Source organism: Oncorhynchus nerka, linkage group LG7, assembly GCF_034236695.1.
Source record: "Oncorhynchus nerka isolate Pitt River linkage group LG7, Oner_Uvic_2.0, whole genome shotgun sequence".
NCBI classification, from domain to species: domain Eukaryota; kingdom Metazoa; phylum Chordata; class Actinopteri; order Salmoniformes; family Salmonidae; genus Oncorhynchus; species Oncorhynchus nerka.
The window spans coordinates 41443215-41460227 of NC_088402.1; the positions used below are offsets into that span (position 1 = coordinate 41443215).

The 17013-nt window shown below is 45.3% G+C and overlaps 1 protein-coding gene across 1 annotated transcript in view; it reads right to left on the bottom strand.

Moving 5' to 3' along the window:
• Window positions 1-282: 282 nt before the first annotated feature.
• The window catches only part of LOC115131702 (ephrin type-A receptor 7), a 29884-nt gene continuing 13153 nt past the window's right edge, over window positions 283-17013 (bottom strand). Inside the window, exons 5-12 of the mRNA XM_065020520.1 lie at window positions 14860-14985; window positions 14298-14483; window positions 12465-12526; window positions 12027-12230; window positions 7528-7680; window positions 4940-5130; window positions 4504-4692; window positions 283-4351 (exon numbers count right to left, since the gene is read on the bottom strand). Of these exons, the coding sequence (XP_064876592.1) occupies window positions 4237-4351; window positions 4504-4692; window positions 4940-5130; window positions 7528-7680; window positions 12027-12230; window positions 12465-12526; window positions 14298-14483; window positions 14860-14985 (1226 nt within the window). The 3' untranslated portion in view covers window positions 283-4236. The remainder of the gene's footprint in view (window positions 4352-4503; window positions 4693-4939; window positions 5131-7527; window positions 7681-12026; window positions 12231-12464; window positions 12527-14297; window positions 14484-14859; window positions 14986-17013) is intronic.

The window sequence follows — 17013 nt, forward strand, 5'->3', positions numbered from 1 at the left end:
AGAACATGATATGGGTTTATATATGGTGTTGAGGCAAAACCGCTCCAGAGAGAGGGGGAGAGAGAAAGAGAATACATGGGAAAGAAAAGAGAAAATGTACTGGTAGTCCTTTCATACCAGATACTATTACAAGATGCCATTTATGAACCGCACTGAACCAATAAAACATCTATTGTGTACGGTGCATTCGGAAAGTGTTCAGACACCTTCACTTCTTCCGAACTTTGTTATGTTACAGCCTTATTCTAAAATTGATTACATAGTTCCCCCCCCCCCCCCGATTAATCTACACACAATACCCCATAATGACAAAGGAAAAACAGGTTTTGATTTTTTTGCAAATGTAAAAAAAAAAAAAACTGAAATATCACATTTATATAAGTATTCAGACCCTTTACTCAGTACTTTGTTGAAGCACCTTTGGCAGCGATTACAACCTCAAGTCTTCTTGGCTATGACGCTACAAGCTTGGCACACCTGTATTTGGGGAGTTTCTCCCATTCTTCTCTGCAGATCCTCTCAAGCTCTGTCAGGTTGGATGGGGAGTGTTGCTGCACAGCTATTTTCAGGACTCTCCAGAGATGTTCGATCGGGCTCAAGCCCGGAGCTCTGGCTGGGACACTCAAGGGCATTCAGAGACTTGTCCTGAAGCCACTCCTGCATGTGCTTAGGGTCATTGTCCTGTTGAAAGGTGAACTTTCACCCCAGTCTGATTTTCTGAGCGCTCTGAAGCAGGTTTTCATCAAGGATCTCTCTAGACTTTGTTCCATTCATCTTGTCGTGGAAATTCTACACAGGGACACTGAACGCCAATATTAAATTAATCATTGTTCTATTAACAGCAAGCTGGAGAGGTCACAGTCAAACCTAGATGCATAAAGTACCGGTCTGAAGTGAGCTCCGTCGGGGCAGTCCCGTTAGATCTCATACTGCTTACGCAGACAAGTTACATTTGCATGATTTAGCCTATTCATCATTCATAATTAATTTATCATTAACGTTTGGTTCGCGCATGTGACCGACCAATACTGGTTCATGCATGTGACAAACCAATACCTCACAAGGCCTCTTCTCTCCAAGCTGAGACCTTGAAACTGAGATATCCCTTTCATTCTCAAAACAAGGTTCTGGAAGTACTAGCAAATTGCAGATATTGATGGTGAGGATTACTCCCAGGCACATTCAATCAGTCAGTCACTTGCATGAACACAGAAATTTGTTACTACAAAAGCACAAACATAACATTTTCCATCACAATCTTTCCCTCGATCCTAACTAGTCTTCCAGTCCCTGCCGCTGAAAAACATCCCCACAGCATGATACTGCCCCCACCATCCTTCACCGTAGGGATGGTATTGGCCAGGTGATGAGCGGTGCCTGGTTTCCTCCAGACATGACCCTTGGTATTCAGGCCAAAGAGATCAATCTTGGTTTCATCAGACCACAAAATCTTGTTTCTCATGGTCAGAGTCCTTTAGGTGCCTTTTGGCAAACTCCAAGCGGGCTGTCATGTGCCTTTTACTGAGGAGTGGCTTCCGTCTGGACACTGATTGGTGGTGCTGCAGAGATGGTTGTCCTTCTGGAAGTTTCTCCCATCTCCACAGAGGAACTCCAGAGCTCTGTCAGTGACCATCGGGTTCTTGGTCATCTCCCTGACCAAGGCCCTTCTCCCCCGATTGCTCAGTTTGGCCAGGCAGCCAGCTCTAGGAAGAGTCTTGGTGGTTCAAAACTTCTTCCATTTAAGAATGATGGAGGCCACTGTGTTCTTGGGGACCTTCAATCCTGCAGAAATGTTTTGGTATCCTTCCCCAGATCTGTGCCTCAACACAATCCTCTCTCGGAGCACTACGGACAATTCTTTCGACCTCATGGCTCGGTTTTTGCTGACATGCACCGTCAACTGTGGGACCTTATATAGGCAGGTGTGTGCGCCTTTCCAAATCATGTCCAATCAATTGAATTTACCACAGGTGGACTCCAATCAAGTTGTAGGACCATCAATAATGATCAGTGGAAACAGGGTGTACCTGAGTTCAATTTCAAGTCTGATAGCAATGGATCTGTATACTTACGTAAATATGGTATCTTTTTCATTTTTTATAAATTTGCACACAAAAAAACTGCTTTCGCTTTGTTATTTTGCGGTATTGTGTGTAGATTGATGAGGGGGGGAAAGTATTTTCAAATAAGGCTGTAACGTAACAAAGTTTGGAAGAAGTGAAGGGGTCTGAATACTTTCCGAATGCACTGCAGCGAGCTACAAGATTATGATATAAATAAAAAATAAATATAAATAAAATAATGCCTCATAACATGTTACCTACGATTAAATGTTACCTGTTTTGAAAAATACATAATACTGACAAATGGGAGTGGCTTGTGACTGCACAGTGGGGGGCTGTGGGATTTGTAGGAACATTTAGAACATGTTAAGTGTACAACCATGATGTATAGCTAAGGCCCTGTGTTTTGGTTAACCACTTAACCTTGATTTTAAGCATTTTCCAGAAATGAGAATTAGACCAAAAATGTAAGCAATTGTCCTCGGATGGCGCTTGGACCAACTGACATAAAAAGAAAGGGGGAACAGTTTGATGAAAAAGCTTTAAACAAAAAGGTTCAAATCCAGGTCATGTGACATGATTAACCAAAACACAGGGCCCTATGCATGACGGCTTGAATTGCTGGCCCGGAAAAAAACATACATGATCACTCTACGACATTCTGAAATACTGCAATACTGCATATATAATGCAACACATCGATACCATACATCCAGCGACACTGGACTCAAAATGTATAAGTCCTATATCAACTACTGTAGATTTGTTGACTGTATCAAAATGATTCTACACCCCTGTCTAGGAGAAGAAAAAAGTCAACATACTATAGTGTAAGTCCTCTTCATAATATCTTCTTCTGGTTCAGAACACCCTTATTCAGTAACAGAATCCCTCTAACTAGAAAAAATAAAGAAAACGTTATGATACACACTGTAATCAAAAGAAACCAAACGGCTAGGAAGGGATATGCTTGACACCAAAGGACATGTGCTTTGCAGCATCCTTAAACACAAAATGACACAAATGATTTAGTCATTTAAAAAAATTAAAAAATCAAGTATGACCCTCGTAACCTCTTCCCGTCAGGTTGTGTGAGAGTCTGTAAACTGGAAACGCATATAAATATGAATACATTTCAGATACGTCAGCTTGAGACTTGACCTTTATTCTCAACACTGCAATATACCCATGTAGTGAAAATGCTTTTTAGACAGGAGAAATATATTAGCGAGACGCTACATGATACCACTGACATCCCGGCTAAGGGACATTAGCCATTCCACACACTGAGAAAACACCGGGAGAGCAGAGACGGTTAACGGAAAAACTTTCAAAAAGACTAATTGTGTAACAGACTAAATAGAAATTAACAATCAAACACACGGAAATCCTTTGTTTCGATTTACAGTTTTCTAGTTTTAGTTTTTTAATCAGTAGTTTCCTTCTGAAGGTAAGTCTTTTTCCAGCCTCGTGATTGGTCGGGCTACGTACGACTTAACACGGCCTGGGCTCCGCCCACACTGTGGGAACCAGTCACTCGATCGCACTTCAGCGGCCGGAACAGTAATGTTTTAACCATTGAACTGAGACCAGTTTTATAATTTTAGCCCTGTTCGACAGACAGAACTTTCACCATTAGTGCCTTATCCCACTGTTCTGAGACCAGTGGTAGAGGGACAGCCCTGTAATGGACAGTACTTCTCAACCAGGGTGGTTTTAACCTCAGTTCTGAGACAAGTGGTTCAGTAGAGTATCACTCTGCTTGAGGGGACAGTTCTTCTCCATCAAGGAAATGTAATTACCCCATATTTTGAGAGCAGTGCCAGACATTTTAGGTGGACAGTACTTCTCTATCCGGGTAGTTTTAAGTCTCTGTAACTACTGAACCAGGGCCTGTTGTCAGAGTGGACATCCAGTCAATTTGGGTCAGCGTGCAGACAAAAGTCATATGACTTTCGACAAAGTACGTTGATCACATGACTGGAAGATGCCTCGCTCCCAAGGACTTAGAGAGAGGGAGGAGGAGGAAGAGTGAGTGGGTGCAGTGTGGCGATATCTCTTCCGATCTCTCTATCCACTTCATGTTGTCCATCTGGATGAGAGACGAGTCTCTCCTCTGTGAAAATCCTTCTATCCGTCCGTCCGTCCATTTGCACGTGTGTGTATGTGTGTGTCAGACCTGCACCCCTCTGCCGTGCATCTGGATGACCTGGGCTCTAAGGGCCTGGATGGCAGACAGGATCTGTTTCTGGTGCTCCAGAGAGGTGATGCCTAGACTCAACACGTCTCTGTGAAGGAGACCCACAGCACAAAGATATCAGTTAGACTATACCAACTCATGATATTCAGATGCACCAGCAACATACTTGTTTGTGCATCAACGCTCTCTCTCGCTCGCTCGCCCACCCGCACGCACACACACACACTTAGAGCCACTCACTGGACTGTCATACGGGCCACAGACTCCAGGTAGCAGTATCCTGCCGCGGTGAAGTTGTCCTTGTAGCGCCCCATGTCCACCGCATCCAACCACTCCCCTACCGAGTTAAACGAGGGGAACGACGGAAGAGTCCGCTCTGCCAGGGAGATGGAGGAGCCCAGAGGGAGGGTTCCTAGCTGAGGGAGGGTTCTACAGATAGAAGGGGAGAGAGAGAGATAGATTTCAGGAAGGGATGCATGAGTCTGTTACCATAAGCGGTAGTATTTCTACTCTGAAATCAAAACGGAGTGGGACGTGGGAGACCTGCTTGGACGACATAAACAAACCCTTACCGATGCCAGCCCATGTTGGCTAGCAAAGTCTGTTACCTGTTAGCCTGTATATTGACCCTTGTTTAGCCCGTGTTAGGCCCCTGCAAACCATGCTTATGTCCTACCTGCGTGCCAGTGTGGAGGAGCCGATGCCGTTGGGGCTGCGGATGCTCTTGCTGAGAGCCGAGTGGATCTGGCTGAAGGTGGGTCTCTCGGTCCTCTCCTTCTGCCAACAGTCCAACATCAGCTGGTGGAGGTGGGGTGGACAGTTCATAGGGGCGGGCAGGCGGAAGCCATCCTCTATCGCTTTGATCACCTAGGACGAGACGGAGAGGAGATGGCGGGAGAGAAAGGGGTGTTAACTTACAGGGAGAAATGTTGATAGTGAGCGATGACACCATCTCAGTCTAAAGTGGCTTCAGGAGATCTCCGACAACAAAACGACACCCAAACAATCTCTTTATTCAAAGGTTCTTTCAAAAGCGCTAATCCAGCAAACATATTTATCCCCCATAAAGACTTCTAAATACAAAACTTCCCAAAATATATTCTCCCCCTTTAAAGCACCGTGTTGTAACACTGTGCTCCCGAGAAAAAGCTCTTCGAAAAAAAACGCTGCAAATGTTCCACATTCACTAAAAACACAGACCTCTTCAGTTCTGTCCTGACCTCCGATTTAACCAAACAGTGTTCCTAAAGTGTTTCTTCATTGGCGGACATTTTCCATTTAATCAGAGCTAAAAAGAAAAAGGGCATGCTAGGGCAGCGTGTGGGCTGCGTGAGATAATGGTGAAATGATGTATTTGTTTAATGCATTAATATCTCAAGGGCTCAGCCAGCTTGGCCTTTGACATTTCTTCCGGAGAGTTTAGTACTGTGAACATAGAGGTAGACACAAAGTCTGGATATTGAAAAGGTAAGCTAGTAATACACCGTCCCGGTTCATGTCCTAGCTGAGGGACGGTTCATAGTAATTCATTTCAACATTTCATGGTCGTCTAGTTTGCCTTTTTATCGTTTGGATTAGTGGAAAGATTTAGACAGCGTATTAGCGTGAACAAGCTGTTGGCTTAAGTGTGAACTTTGTGAACTCTGATTAACCCTCTATCTACTCTAATACCTTTGAATGCCGTTCATGATGCGGCCTTGGATCAAAGGCATTTTGGCACAAAAGCACTCACACTTTTCTCTTCAACAAAGTCTTTACGCAACATTTTCTGCACTCTTCTGAAGTTTGGGGTTTTCTTCCAAAGTGAAGAAAAATAAATAAATAAGCGATCCCTCTGAAAAATTGAGAGGGAGGGGAGAAGGGAACCAAAACACACGCCCTCATCGACACAAACCGGCGGCGGCAGGGTCCTAGCGATTGGACAAATCTTCTCACCCTCCTAAAATAGCTATATTTCACATTTCCTTAAAGAGAGCGCCGCTTCTTGCCGGGATTTTAGGCTTCCTCTAAGAGCGAGGATCGTGGTGGCACTTTGGGACCGCCACCAAAAAGCGACATGGTGTCCTTAAGAGAAACAGGATTGGTCACGGAGATGACTTATGCTGGGGACTTAGAGCTCAAAGAGACTTTTAGAGAAGCACCCGTGGCTTTCCCTCTAATAAGATCTGAGCTAGCCCAAGTCAAAAAGTTTGCACCGTTTTAGAGGGGACAGAGAAGACGGGGAGGAGAGAGAGAGAGAGAGCTAGCACAAGAGAAGAGAAAGTATAGGAGAGAGATGAATAGGTAGAGAAGGAAACAGCATAGGGAATTGGGTGAGGGAGGGGACAGAGAAGACAGGGAGGAGAGAGAGAGAGAGCTAGCACAAGAGAAGAGAAAGTATAGGAGAGAGATGAATAGGTAGAGAAGGAAACAGCATAGGGAATGGGGTGAGGGAGGGGACAGAGAAGACAGGGAGGAGAGAGAGAGAGAGCTAGCACAAGAGAAGAGAAAGTATAGGAGAGAGATGAATAGGTAGAGAAGGAAACAGCATAGGGAATGGGGTGAGGGAGGGGACAGAGAAGACAGGGAGGAGAGAGAGAGAGAGCTAGCACAAGAGAAGAGAAAGTATAGGAGAGAGATGAATAGGTAGAGAAGGAAACAGCATAGGGAATGGGGTGAGGGAGGGGACAGAGAAGACAGGGAGGAGAGAGAGAGAGAGAGCTAGCACAAGAGAAGAGAAAGTATAGGAGAGAGATGAATAGGTAGAGAAGGAAACAGCATAGGGAATGGGGTGAGGGAGGGGACAGAGAAGACAGGGAGGAGAGAGAGAGAGAGCTAGCACAAGAGAAGAGAAAGTATAGGAGAGAGATGAATAGGTAGAGAAGGAAACAGCATAGGGAATGGGGTGAGGGAGGGGACAGAGAAGACAGGGAGGAGAGAGAGAGAGAGCTAGCACAAGAGAAGAGAAAGTATAGGAGAGAGATGAATAGGTAGAGAAGGAAACAGCATAGGGAATGGGGTGAGGGAGGGGACAGAGAAGACAGGGAGGAGAGAGAGCTAGCACAAGAGAAGAGAAAGTATAGGAGAGAGATTAATAGGTAGAGAAGGAAACAGCATAGGGAATGGGGTGAGGGAGGGGACAGAGATGCACATGTGGATAAAGAGCAAAGGGAATGAGAGAGAAACAGAGAGAGCGCGAGCAACCGAGAGAGAGATGAGTTGAATAAAGAGACTAGAGAGAAGGTTGAGTGTAGAGGGAGAGAGAGAGACAGTCACTCTACTCACGTCCTGGTTGCCCATGTCCCAGTAGGGTCTCTCTCCGTAGGACATGACCTCCCACATGACGATGCCAAAGCTCCAGACGTCAGACGCTGAGCTGTAACGGTGGTACTGGATGGCCTCTGGGGCTGTCCACAACACCACACTCTTCCCCGCATGCTGAGAGAGAGAGAGACAGTCCGAAACAGAGAGAGAGATTTTCAATTCACATGTTCAACTCCACACTTGACACTGGACATCTTGTATGTGTATGTTTCATGTAGCCTATGCTAGAATCTACATTTAAACATCCTACTACACTATGATTATTATATATTTGCTATTTATTTATTTGATTATTGTGTCATGCACCAGGATGCCCAGTCCACAAATAAAATGATCATACTTAGATATGCAAACACATACAGTAACAGTCAAACGCTTGGACACACCTACTTATTTAAGGGGTTTTCTTTTTTTTCTACATTTGTAGAATAATAGTGAAGACAACAACACTATGAAATAACACATTTGGAATCAAGTAGTGACCAATAAACATGTATTTTATATATTAGCTTCATTAAAGTAACCACCCTTTGCCTTGATGACAGCTTTGCAAACTCTTGGCATTCTCTCAATCAGCATCATGAGGTTGTCACCTGGAATGCATTTCGATTAACAGGTGTGCCTTGTTAAAAGTTCATTTGTAGAATTTATTTTCTTCTTAATGGATTTGAGTCAATCAGTTGTGTTGTGACAAGGTAGGGGTGGTATACAGAAGATAGCCCTATTAGGTAAAAGACCAAGTCCATATTATGGCAAAAACAGCTCAAATGTAAATAAGAATATGTTCTTAACTGACGTACCTAGTTAAATAAAGGTTAAATAAAAAATAAAAATTATAAAAATATGCAAAGAGAAACGACAGTCCATCATTGCTTTAAGACATGAAGGTCAGTCAATCCGGAAAATGTCAAGCACTTTAAATGTTTCTTCAAGTGCAGTCGTAAAAACCATCAAGCGCTATGATGAAACTGGCTCTCATGAGGACCGCCACAGGAATGGAAGACCCAGAGTTACCTCTAATGAATTTATACTGTGCAGCAGAGTTAACTCCTTCAGAGTTCAAGTAACAGACACATCTCAACATCAACTGTTCAGAGGAGACTGTGTCAATCAGGCCTTCATGGTTGAATTGTTAAAAAAAAACCTACTAAAGGACACCCATAAGAAGAGACTTGCTTGGGCCAAGAAACACGAGCAATGGACATTTGGTCTGATGAGTCCAAATTTGAGATTTTTTTGTTCCAACCGCTGTGTCTTTGTGAGACGCAGAGTAGGTGAATGGATGATCTCCGCATGTGTGGTTCCCACCATGAAGCATGGAGGAGGAAGTGTGATGGTGTGGGGTTGCTTTACTGGTGACACTGTCTGTGATTTATTTAGAATTCATGGCACACTTAACCAGCATGGCTACCACAGCATTCTGCAGCGATACGCCATCCCATCTGGTTTGTGTTTAGTGGGACTATCATTTGTTTTCAACAGGACAATGACCCAAAACACACCTCCAGGATGTGCTGCATCAGATGATCTGGCCTCCACAGTCACCTGACCTCCACCCTATTGAGATGGTTTGGGATGAGTTGGACCACAGAGTGAAGGAGAAGCAGCCAAACGAGTGCTCAGCATATGTGGGAACTCCTTCAAGACTGTTGGAAAAGCATTCCTCATGAAGCTGGTTGAGAGAATGCCTTGAGTGTGCAAAGCTTTCATCAAGGCAAAGGGAGGATACTTTGAAGAATCTCAAATATAAAATATACTTTGATTTGTTTAACACTTTTTTGGTTACTACATGATTCCATATGTGTTATTTCATAATGTTGATGTCTTCACTATTACTCTACAATGTAGAAAATAGTCAAACTAAAGAAAAACTCTTGAATGAGTAGGCGTGTCCAAACTTTTGACTGGTACTGTACGTACATCATATCAAAGTCTATTTGTCACGTGCGCCGAATACAAAAGGTGTAGACCTTACAGTGAAACGCTTACTTACAAGCCCTTAACCAACAGTGCAGTGTTTAAGTAAAACATAGGTATTAGGTAAACAATAGATAAGTAAATAAAAATAGTAAAAAATTACAGTAGCGAGGCTATGTACAGGTGGTTGTACCGGTACAGAGTCAACGTGCGGGTGCACCGGTTAGTCGTGCTATTTGAGGTAATATGTACATGTAGGATTAATTAAAGTGACTATGCATAGATGATAAACAGAGAGTAGCAGCAGCGTAAAAAAGGGGTTGGTGAGGGGGGGGGGCATAGTCTGTGTAGCCATTTGATTAGCTGTTCAGGAGTCTTTTGGCTTGGGGGTAAAAGCTGTTGATATGGGCTTTTGGTCCTAGACTTGGTGCTCTGGGACAGAGAGAACCGTCTATGACTGGGGTGGTTGGAGTCTTTGAACATTTTTAGGGCCTTCCTCTGACACCGCCTGGTATAGAGGTCCTGGATGGCAGGCAGCTTAGCCCCGGTGATGTACTGGGCCGTACACACTACCCTCTGTAGTGCCTTGCGGTCGGAGGCCAAGCAGTTGCCGTACCAGGCAGTGATGCAACCAGTCAGGATGCGCTAGATGTTGCAGCTGTAGAAGTAGGACCCATGCCAAATCTTTTTAGTTTCCCGAGGGGGAATAGACGTTGTCGTGCCCACTACACAACTTTCTTGGTGTGTTTGGACCTTTCTAGTTTGTTGGTGATGTGGACACCAAGGAACTTGAAGCTCTCAACCTGCTCCACTGCAGCCCCGTCGATGAGAATGGGGGCGTGCTCGGTCCTCCTTTTCCTGTAGTCCACAATCATCTCCTTTGTCTTGATCACGTTGAGGGAGAGGTTGTTATTCTGGCACCACCGGGCCAATTCTCTGACCTCCTCCCTATAGGCTGTCTCATCGTTGTCAGTGATGAGGCCTACCACTGTTGTGTCATCTGCAAACTTAATGATGGTGTTGGAGTTGTGCCTGGCCGTGCAGTCAAGAGTGAACAGGGAGTACAGGAGAGGACTGAACACACACCGCTGAGGGGCTCCAGTGTTGAAGATCAGCGTGGCGGATGTGTTGTTACCTACCCTTACCACCTGGGGGCGGCCCCGTCAGGAAGTCCAGGATCCAGTTGCAGAGGGAGGTGTTTAGTCCCAGGGTCCTTAGCTTAGTGATGAGCTTTGAGAGCACTGTGGTGTTGAACGCTGAGCTGAAGTCAATGAATAACATTCTCACGTAGGTGTTCCTTTTGTCCAGGTGTGAAAGGGCAGTGTGGAGTGTGTCTAGGGTTTCTGGGATAACGGTGTTGATGTGAGCCATGACCAGCCTTTCAAAGCACCTCATGGCTACAGACGTGAGTGCTACGGGTCAGTAGTCATTTAGGAACATGGGCAACCAGTACGAGAGTAGCGTAGTCATTCCTACCGAAATGAATACAATTGAAACACAAAAAAAAAGAAAACCTTTCAGTTATACAACTTATCTTGTCATGACTTCCACGCTTTGGAAATAAAATGTGCCACAAGGAAAACGTATTTTCTGAATCGCCATTCAAGTTGTACTTCATCGCTACTCCAGAATAGTTCTGGTTCCCGTTGTTGCATAGTTTGAAACGCAGTTGCTCTTAAATCATCATGTAATGTACAGTCAAATCAAATGTATCCTACACACTGCCTCATCTAAATCTAATCTAAATCAACCACTGTCAACCAAAAGAGAGTGGAAAAAAGTCAGACAAAGAGATGGAGAAAGCACAGGGAGACACTGATTCATTATAGAACGCATTTTAAATCATAGTCTGCACTGCACACACACTTGCACATCCGATTCAGCATAAAGGGGAAATAGTAAAAGAAGCACACCTCTCCCGCCGTCTTCAATGGGCTTCTTTTAACGACGTCACTGTCATTTGAATGTATGATTTTTTTTTTTTTTTTTTCAAGATGAGATTTTTAGTATTTATTAGGAGTAATATATTTAACAGGAGAAGATATCAGCCAGGTCTCTCACCAGTGTGGTCTATATGGGTAAAGACTAAACAAGGTAGTAAACAATGTAAACAATATAGTACATATCCCAGTACATACAGTATGTATTACCTATCACAGTGAGACTAAAGAAGGTTGGTTTTCAACCATGTAAATATCAGTACATATCAGTCAGTAGTCTCACCAGCGTGGTGTAGATGACCTCTATGGGTAAAGAGTAAAGACTATAGGTAGTAATATATTATTAAAATAAAAATCTAATACACAGTACTAGTAAAGAAATATAACAAGTAATATACTTTTTATTAGTAATATAATATCAGTCAGTCCCTTCACCAGTGTGCTGGAGATGACCTCTATGGGTGAAGAGTCAAGACTATAGGTAGAAATATAACAGAAAAAAATATATAATAATAATTGTAATATATAGTACTAGTTAAAAATATACATATATCTAGTAATATACTTTTTTACTTGTAATAGAATATCAGTCAGTAGTCTCACCATTGTGCTGTAGATGGCCTCCATCTTGTCCTCTTGGAGGGGTCTGAAGCCGGACACCTTGCAGCCCAGGCTGGCGTTGACCAGTACCTTGTGGGCGGCCAGGCGGCGGTGGACGAAGCCCATCTCTGTCAGGTACTTCATCCCAGAGGCCACGCCCCCCAGCATGTCCATCAACTGGAGCACGGAAAGCTGGCCCTCGTGCTTCTGGAGGGGGGGGGGGGAGATGCAATAGAGATGCAATATAATACATTGCAGTTCCGACGGAGAACACACTCCGTTATGAAGGATTCAATGACATGATGGTTAGTTATGTGGCTTTATAAGGATACACAACATGCCTCGGGATTTATTTTATACCAACCATCTATTGTAATGTTTGGAAAGTAGACCAGGGTTCATGCTGAGGTAAACACTGTTACAGTATGCACACACTCTTACCCTGAGGAAGGAGTCCAGGGGCCCATTGGACATGCTCTCCAACACAATCATCATGGTGTTACCTACACACACACACACATTATTATTATAGTCCAGCTGGCTTGGGGGCAGCAGTGGTTATGCACTGCCATTCTTCATCTACTGGAGAGGAGCAGGATGGCCTGTGTGCTGCTCTCTCAGTCACACCAAGTTGAATGACACCACACACACACACACACACACACACACACACACACACACATACTTCTCACACTCGCTGAGTGCAGGTGGCCAGAGTGTATCAAAATAATGAAGGGAGAGAAGACAGAAACCTGAGAGGGGGAAAAAGAGAGGACAGTAGGAAGGCACTGGGGTAGGAATGAGGGAACGGGAGAGGGAAAGAACACACAAAAAGTAGAAGAAGAGGGGACAGAAAGAGTGCTGGGGTAAGAATGAGGGAACGGGAGAGGGAAAGAACACACAAAAAGTAGAAGAAGAGGGGACAGAAAGAGTGCTGGGGTAAGGATGAGGGAACGGGAGAGGGAAAGAACACACAAAAAGTAGAAGAAGAGGGGACAGAAAGAGTGCTGGGGTAAGGATGAGGGAACGGGAGAGGGAAAGAACACACAAAAAGTAGAAGAAGAGGGGACAGAAAGAGCGCTGGGGTAAGGAGGGAGAGATGGTGAGGGAGAGATGGTGATGAAGAGATGGTGAGGGAGAGAGCAGCCAGCTGAGGAGAAAAGGATGCTGCTCCATTAGAAAGACAGGAAGCAGAAGACTCCCTTTAGTGACCAGCTAGTGTGTGTGTGTGTGTGTGTGTGTGTGTGTGTGTGTGTACGTCAGCCAGAGATGGAGCAAAGTAACATGGAAACTGAGCACGCACACACACACACACATACCGCTTGCTGGCTGTGATCTAAGTGCCTTATAAATGGACACCATCAGCCTCCCTGAGGCACCCTCTATCCCAAACAGACAGACTGGAGGAGAGGCAGACAGGACTAAAACCATGACATTACCCCATCACTCTGTTCTACCACATCATACGTTATCATGCAACACTAACATACAGAACTACCGCTTCACTAAAACACGAGCATTACTCTGGCTCACTACTCTATCACGCTTCACCACAAGACTACCTCTTCTTCCCTACCAGGCCAACTATCCTGCTGATCTCCCCCTACCACACACTACCCGGTATCCTACACCACCTCCCCCTGGTGCCCCCTGCTGGACGTTTAGCTAGCCGCACGTCTCTGCCTCTCTAATGACCCTCTCTGTAGTGCTGGAGCCCTCTGATTGGGTGAGAGGTGGTGGGGGCTGACAGGTGGGCTGTGGGGGTGGAAGGGGGTCGAATGGCGGGCTAGTGGGGTGATTTGCAATCCGAGGGCGGTGTGTGTGGTGTGCGACAGTTTGAATGAGTGTGTATGCACACCGGTGTGTGAGCATGCACACGTGTGAGTGTGAGTGTAAGGTGGCGGGGAAGATTAGAGTGGGTTTCAGAGTCCTGCTGTGTCTCTAGCACCAATTACCGTATCCAACACATCTGCTGCAGTCGTACGGTGCACAGTGTGTGTTCAGGCAGGCAGGCACCAGTCCCATTCCTTTCAACCCTGGTTCTACCTCATCTGCCCCTCTGAAACTCTCCTCACCTACCTTTCTCCATGAACCTTTTCCCCCTCTCCCTTCTCTGCTGGAATTCAACTGCTGTCCGTCTGCCAATGAGTAATCTTTTTGGGTTTGTGCGGTCTGTTCAGTAAATGCCCCCCCCCCCAGACAGTCACCCCCTATAAAGCATAGTAAAAAATGAGCTAGGTGTAAATGCATTTGAGATTTCGGTAACTAGCTCACCGCTGGTGATGACCCCCTCCAGACGGACAATGTTGGAGTGGTCAAACTGTCCCAGTATCCCGGCCTCGCTTAGGAAGGAGCGCCTCTGTTTCTCTGAGCAGCCGGCCCTCAGCGTCTTGATGGCCACCGGAAGCTCCCGCTTACTGGGCAGCTTGAGACAGCCACGACACACCTCCCCAAAGTCACCTGCAGGTGGAGACACAGAGACAGGGTTAGATAGCGGACTGCAGTGCTGGTTTATCAGAGAGAGGTGGGGGTGAGTAAGAGATGAGGAGAGAGAGAGATGAGGAGAGAGAGAGAGAGAGAGAGAGAGAGAGAGAGAGAGAGAGAGATGAGGAGAGAGAGAGAGAGAGATGAGGAGAGAGAGAGAGAGATGAGGAGAGAGAGAGAGAGAGAGAGAGAGATGAGGAGAGAGAGAGAGAGAGAGAGAGAGAGAGAAGGAGATAAAAACAGGGCAAACAGGGAGGGGAGTTAGAGGAGTGAAAATTGGCAAAGATAAGAGAGAGAAGTACAAAGAAAGAGAATATGAGAGTATACGAGAGCCAAAGCACTGTCTCAGTACCTGTGTGGACAATTCTCTCTATCTTGATGCTGGAGTTGTCGAGCTCTTTGGCAAAGGTGAGGACAGCCTGCACCAGGTCCTCACACGTCTCTGGGTCTATGTAGGTCCTCCGGGTCGGGATCTTAACTGTGGGACACGGAAAGTCACGCAAGTTACAACCTGCAACAATCTACCACAACACCACAGAAACTACACACGCTAGTCCTGTTTGTGAGTCACAAAACCGTATTGAAGGCACGCAAAATACATCACGACATAAGTGGCAATCCGGTGTAGTCTTTCGTTTGACAACCACTGTATGGATGGTGTGTTTTAAAATCGGACTCCATCGTTTGTCCCGTCACCACCTTCTCACCTATTGTGCTACTTGGGGAAAAAGGGAATCAACCACATCACTGTATGTCTTATTTGTGCAGCTCACATTTCCTGGAGACAGTAGCTCAGTTCAAGGGGTTTGTCTCTTATGACTTTAGAACTGCTGAGGAAAAACAAGAATAATATTCACTAGGAACTAGGGCAGGAAATAATTGTCAGGAAAGAGAAAATCCTGAGGTAAAAGGCCTTAGAGTGTCACTTTGTTATCAGTTTCTATCCTCACAAGGCAACCTAAAAACTCTACCTGCAACAAAGGAATATATATTCAGTTCCTATCGCACAAGTATCTGTGAACCCACTAAATGTCTGTCTTGTAAACTCTTGCTTTCTAACCTGCAATCCATTATGAAAGGTGTAAAGTTAAAATGATTTGATCTGAATATGATGATTTGATTTGATCTCCCTTGTAAGTCCATTACTAGTCTCTAAACCCTATTCAACCCTGACTAGCTCCTCAGCCTTTAACTACTATGTGGCCCATGACCAATGACCAATAAATGTACACTCTCGCCACTAGCCAATGGACTTTTCAATACCTAATCTTTGACCTCTTACGCAGTCACCCCCGCAGTACAAGACTAGTTCTGGGATGAAGTTACCCTTAGAAACAGATCTAGGATCAGGATATACCCCAAATTGGACTTAATTACTCTGAGGATTCAAAACCAGTGGTACTTAGGCCCTACTTCTACCCAAGAAGCCAGGCCTTCCCAGAAGCCTTTGGGCCAGACTGGTTCTGAAATGTGATTACAACTCTAAATCGACCAGGTCTCGACTCACTGTCTCATAACAGCTTATTGATCACACACACACACACACACACACACAGATTGCAGAGAAAATGAAAACTTCTCCATTCCAGCTGGCCAGTGTTAAGTGGAAGGATCGAATATCCTTTTTTCCAGAGCAATGGGTTTTGTAACCACACAACATTAATTAAAGCAGGCCAACACCAGTTTTGATTCATTTTCCTCCCTCCCTCTCTCTCCCTCTCTCTTCCTCCCTCTCCCTCTCTCTCCCTCTCTCTCCCTCTCTCTCCCTCTCCCTCTCTCTCTCTCCCTCCCTTCCTGCTTGGGCTTCTTGTGTAGCTGATTCGTTTCAGGGTTAACCATGTCTTTGCCACAAGCGATTGGGGGGGAAATGAACGGATATAAACACTGCATGATTGCACGAGAGATACACACGCATGAAGGCATGCACACACACACACACAGACGTAATTAGACCCACCGATGGGGGAGGAAACAGCTTCGTGTCCTAACTGATGGGTTAGATGGGCAGCAACATACAGTACAGCATGCTAGAACAGTGTTGTCCAGGACCACAGTACTGTTGGGGATACTCGGGGTCCAGGGTAGGGAAACACTGTGCTGGAGGGGTTCCCGAGAGACTGCAAATGTATTGTTACCAAGGGGGAGGTGGGGGAGTGAGTATGTGTGTCAGCGTGTGCACGCTTTTAGTGTGTGTAGATGTCAGTCTGCATTTGTTCACGTCTGAGAGAAAGTGTGTGTGAGCTCGTCGACTGATGGCGTGTTATTTTCCGGGCATATTTAATTCCCAGCTAGCTCGCTCGCTCACACACACACACACACACACACACACACACACACACACACACACACACACACACACACACACGAAAAATGTCAAACTGCCCACAATCTGTCAAACAAAGCCCTTCAAATAGGTTGATGGAAAAACAGAGACACGGGCAACTCTAAAAGTTTGCGACAAACATTCAAACCCTTCCTTCTCGGGGGACGGCAAATCATCTGACTG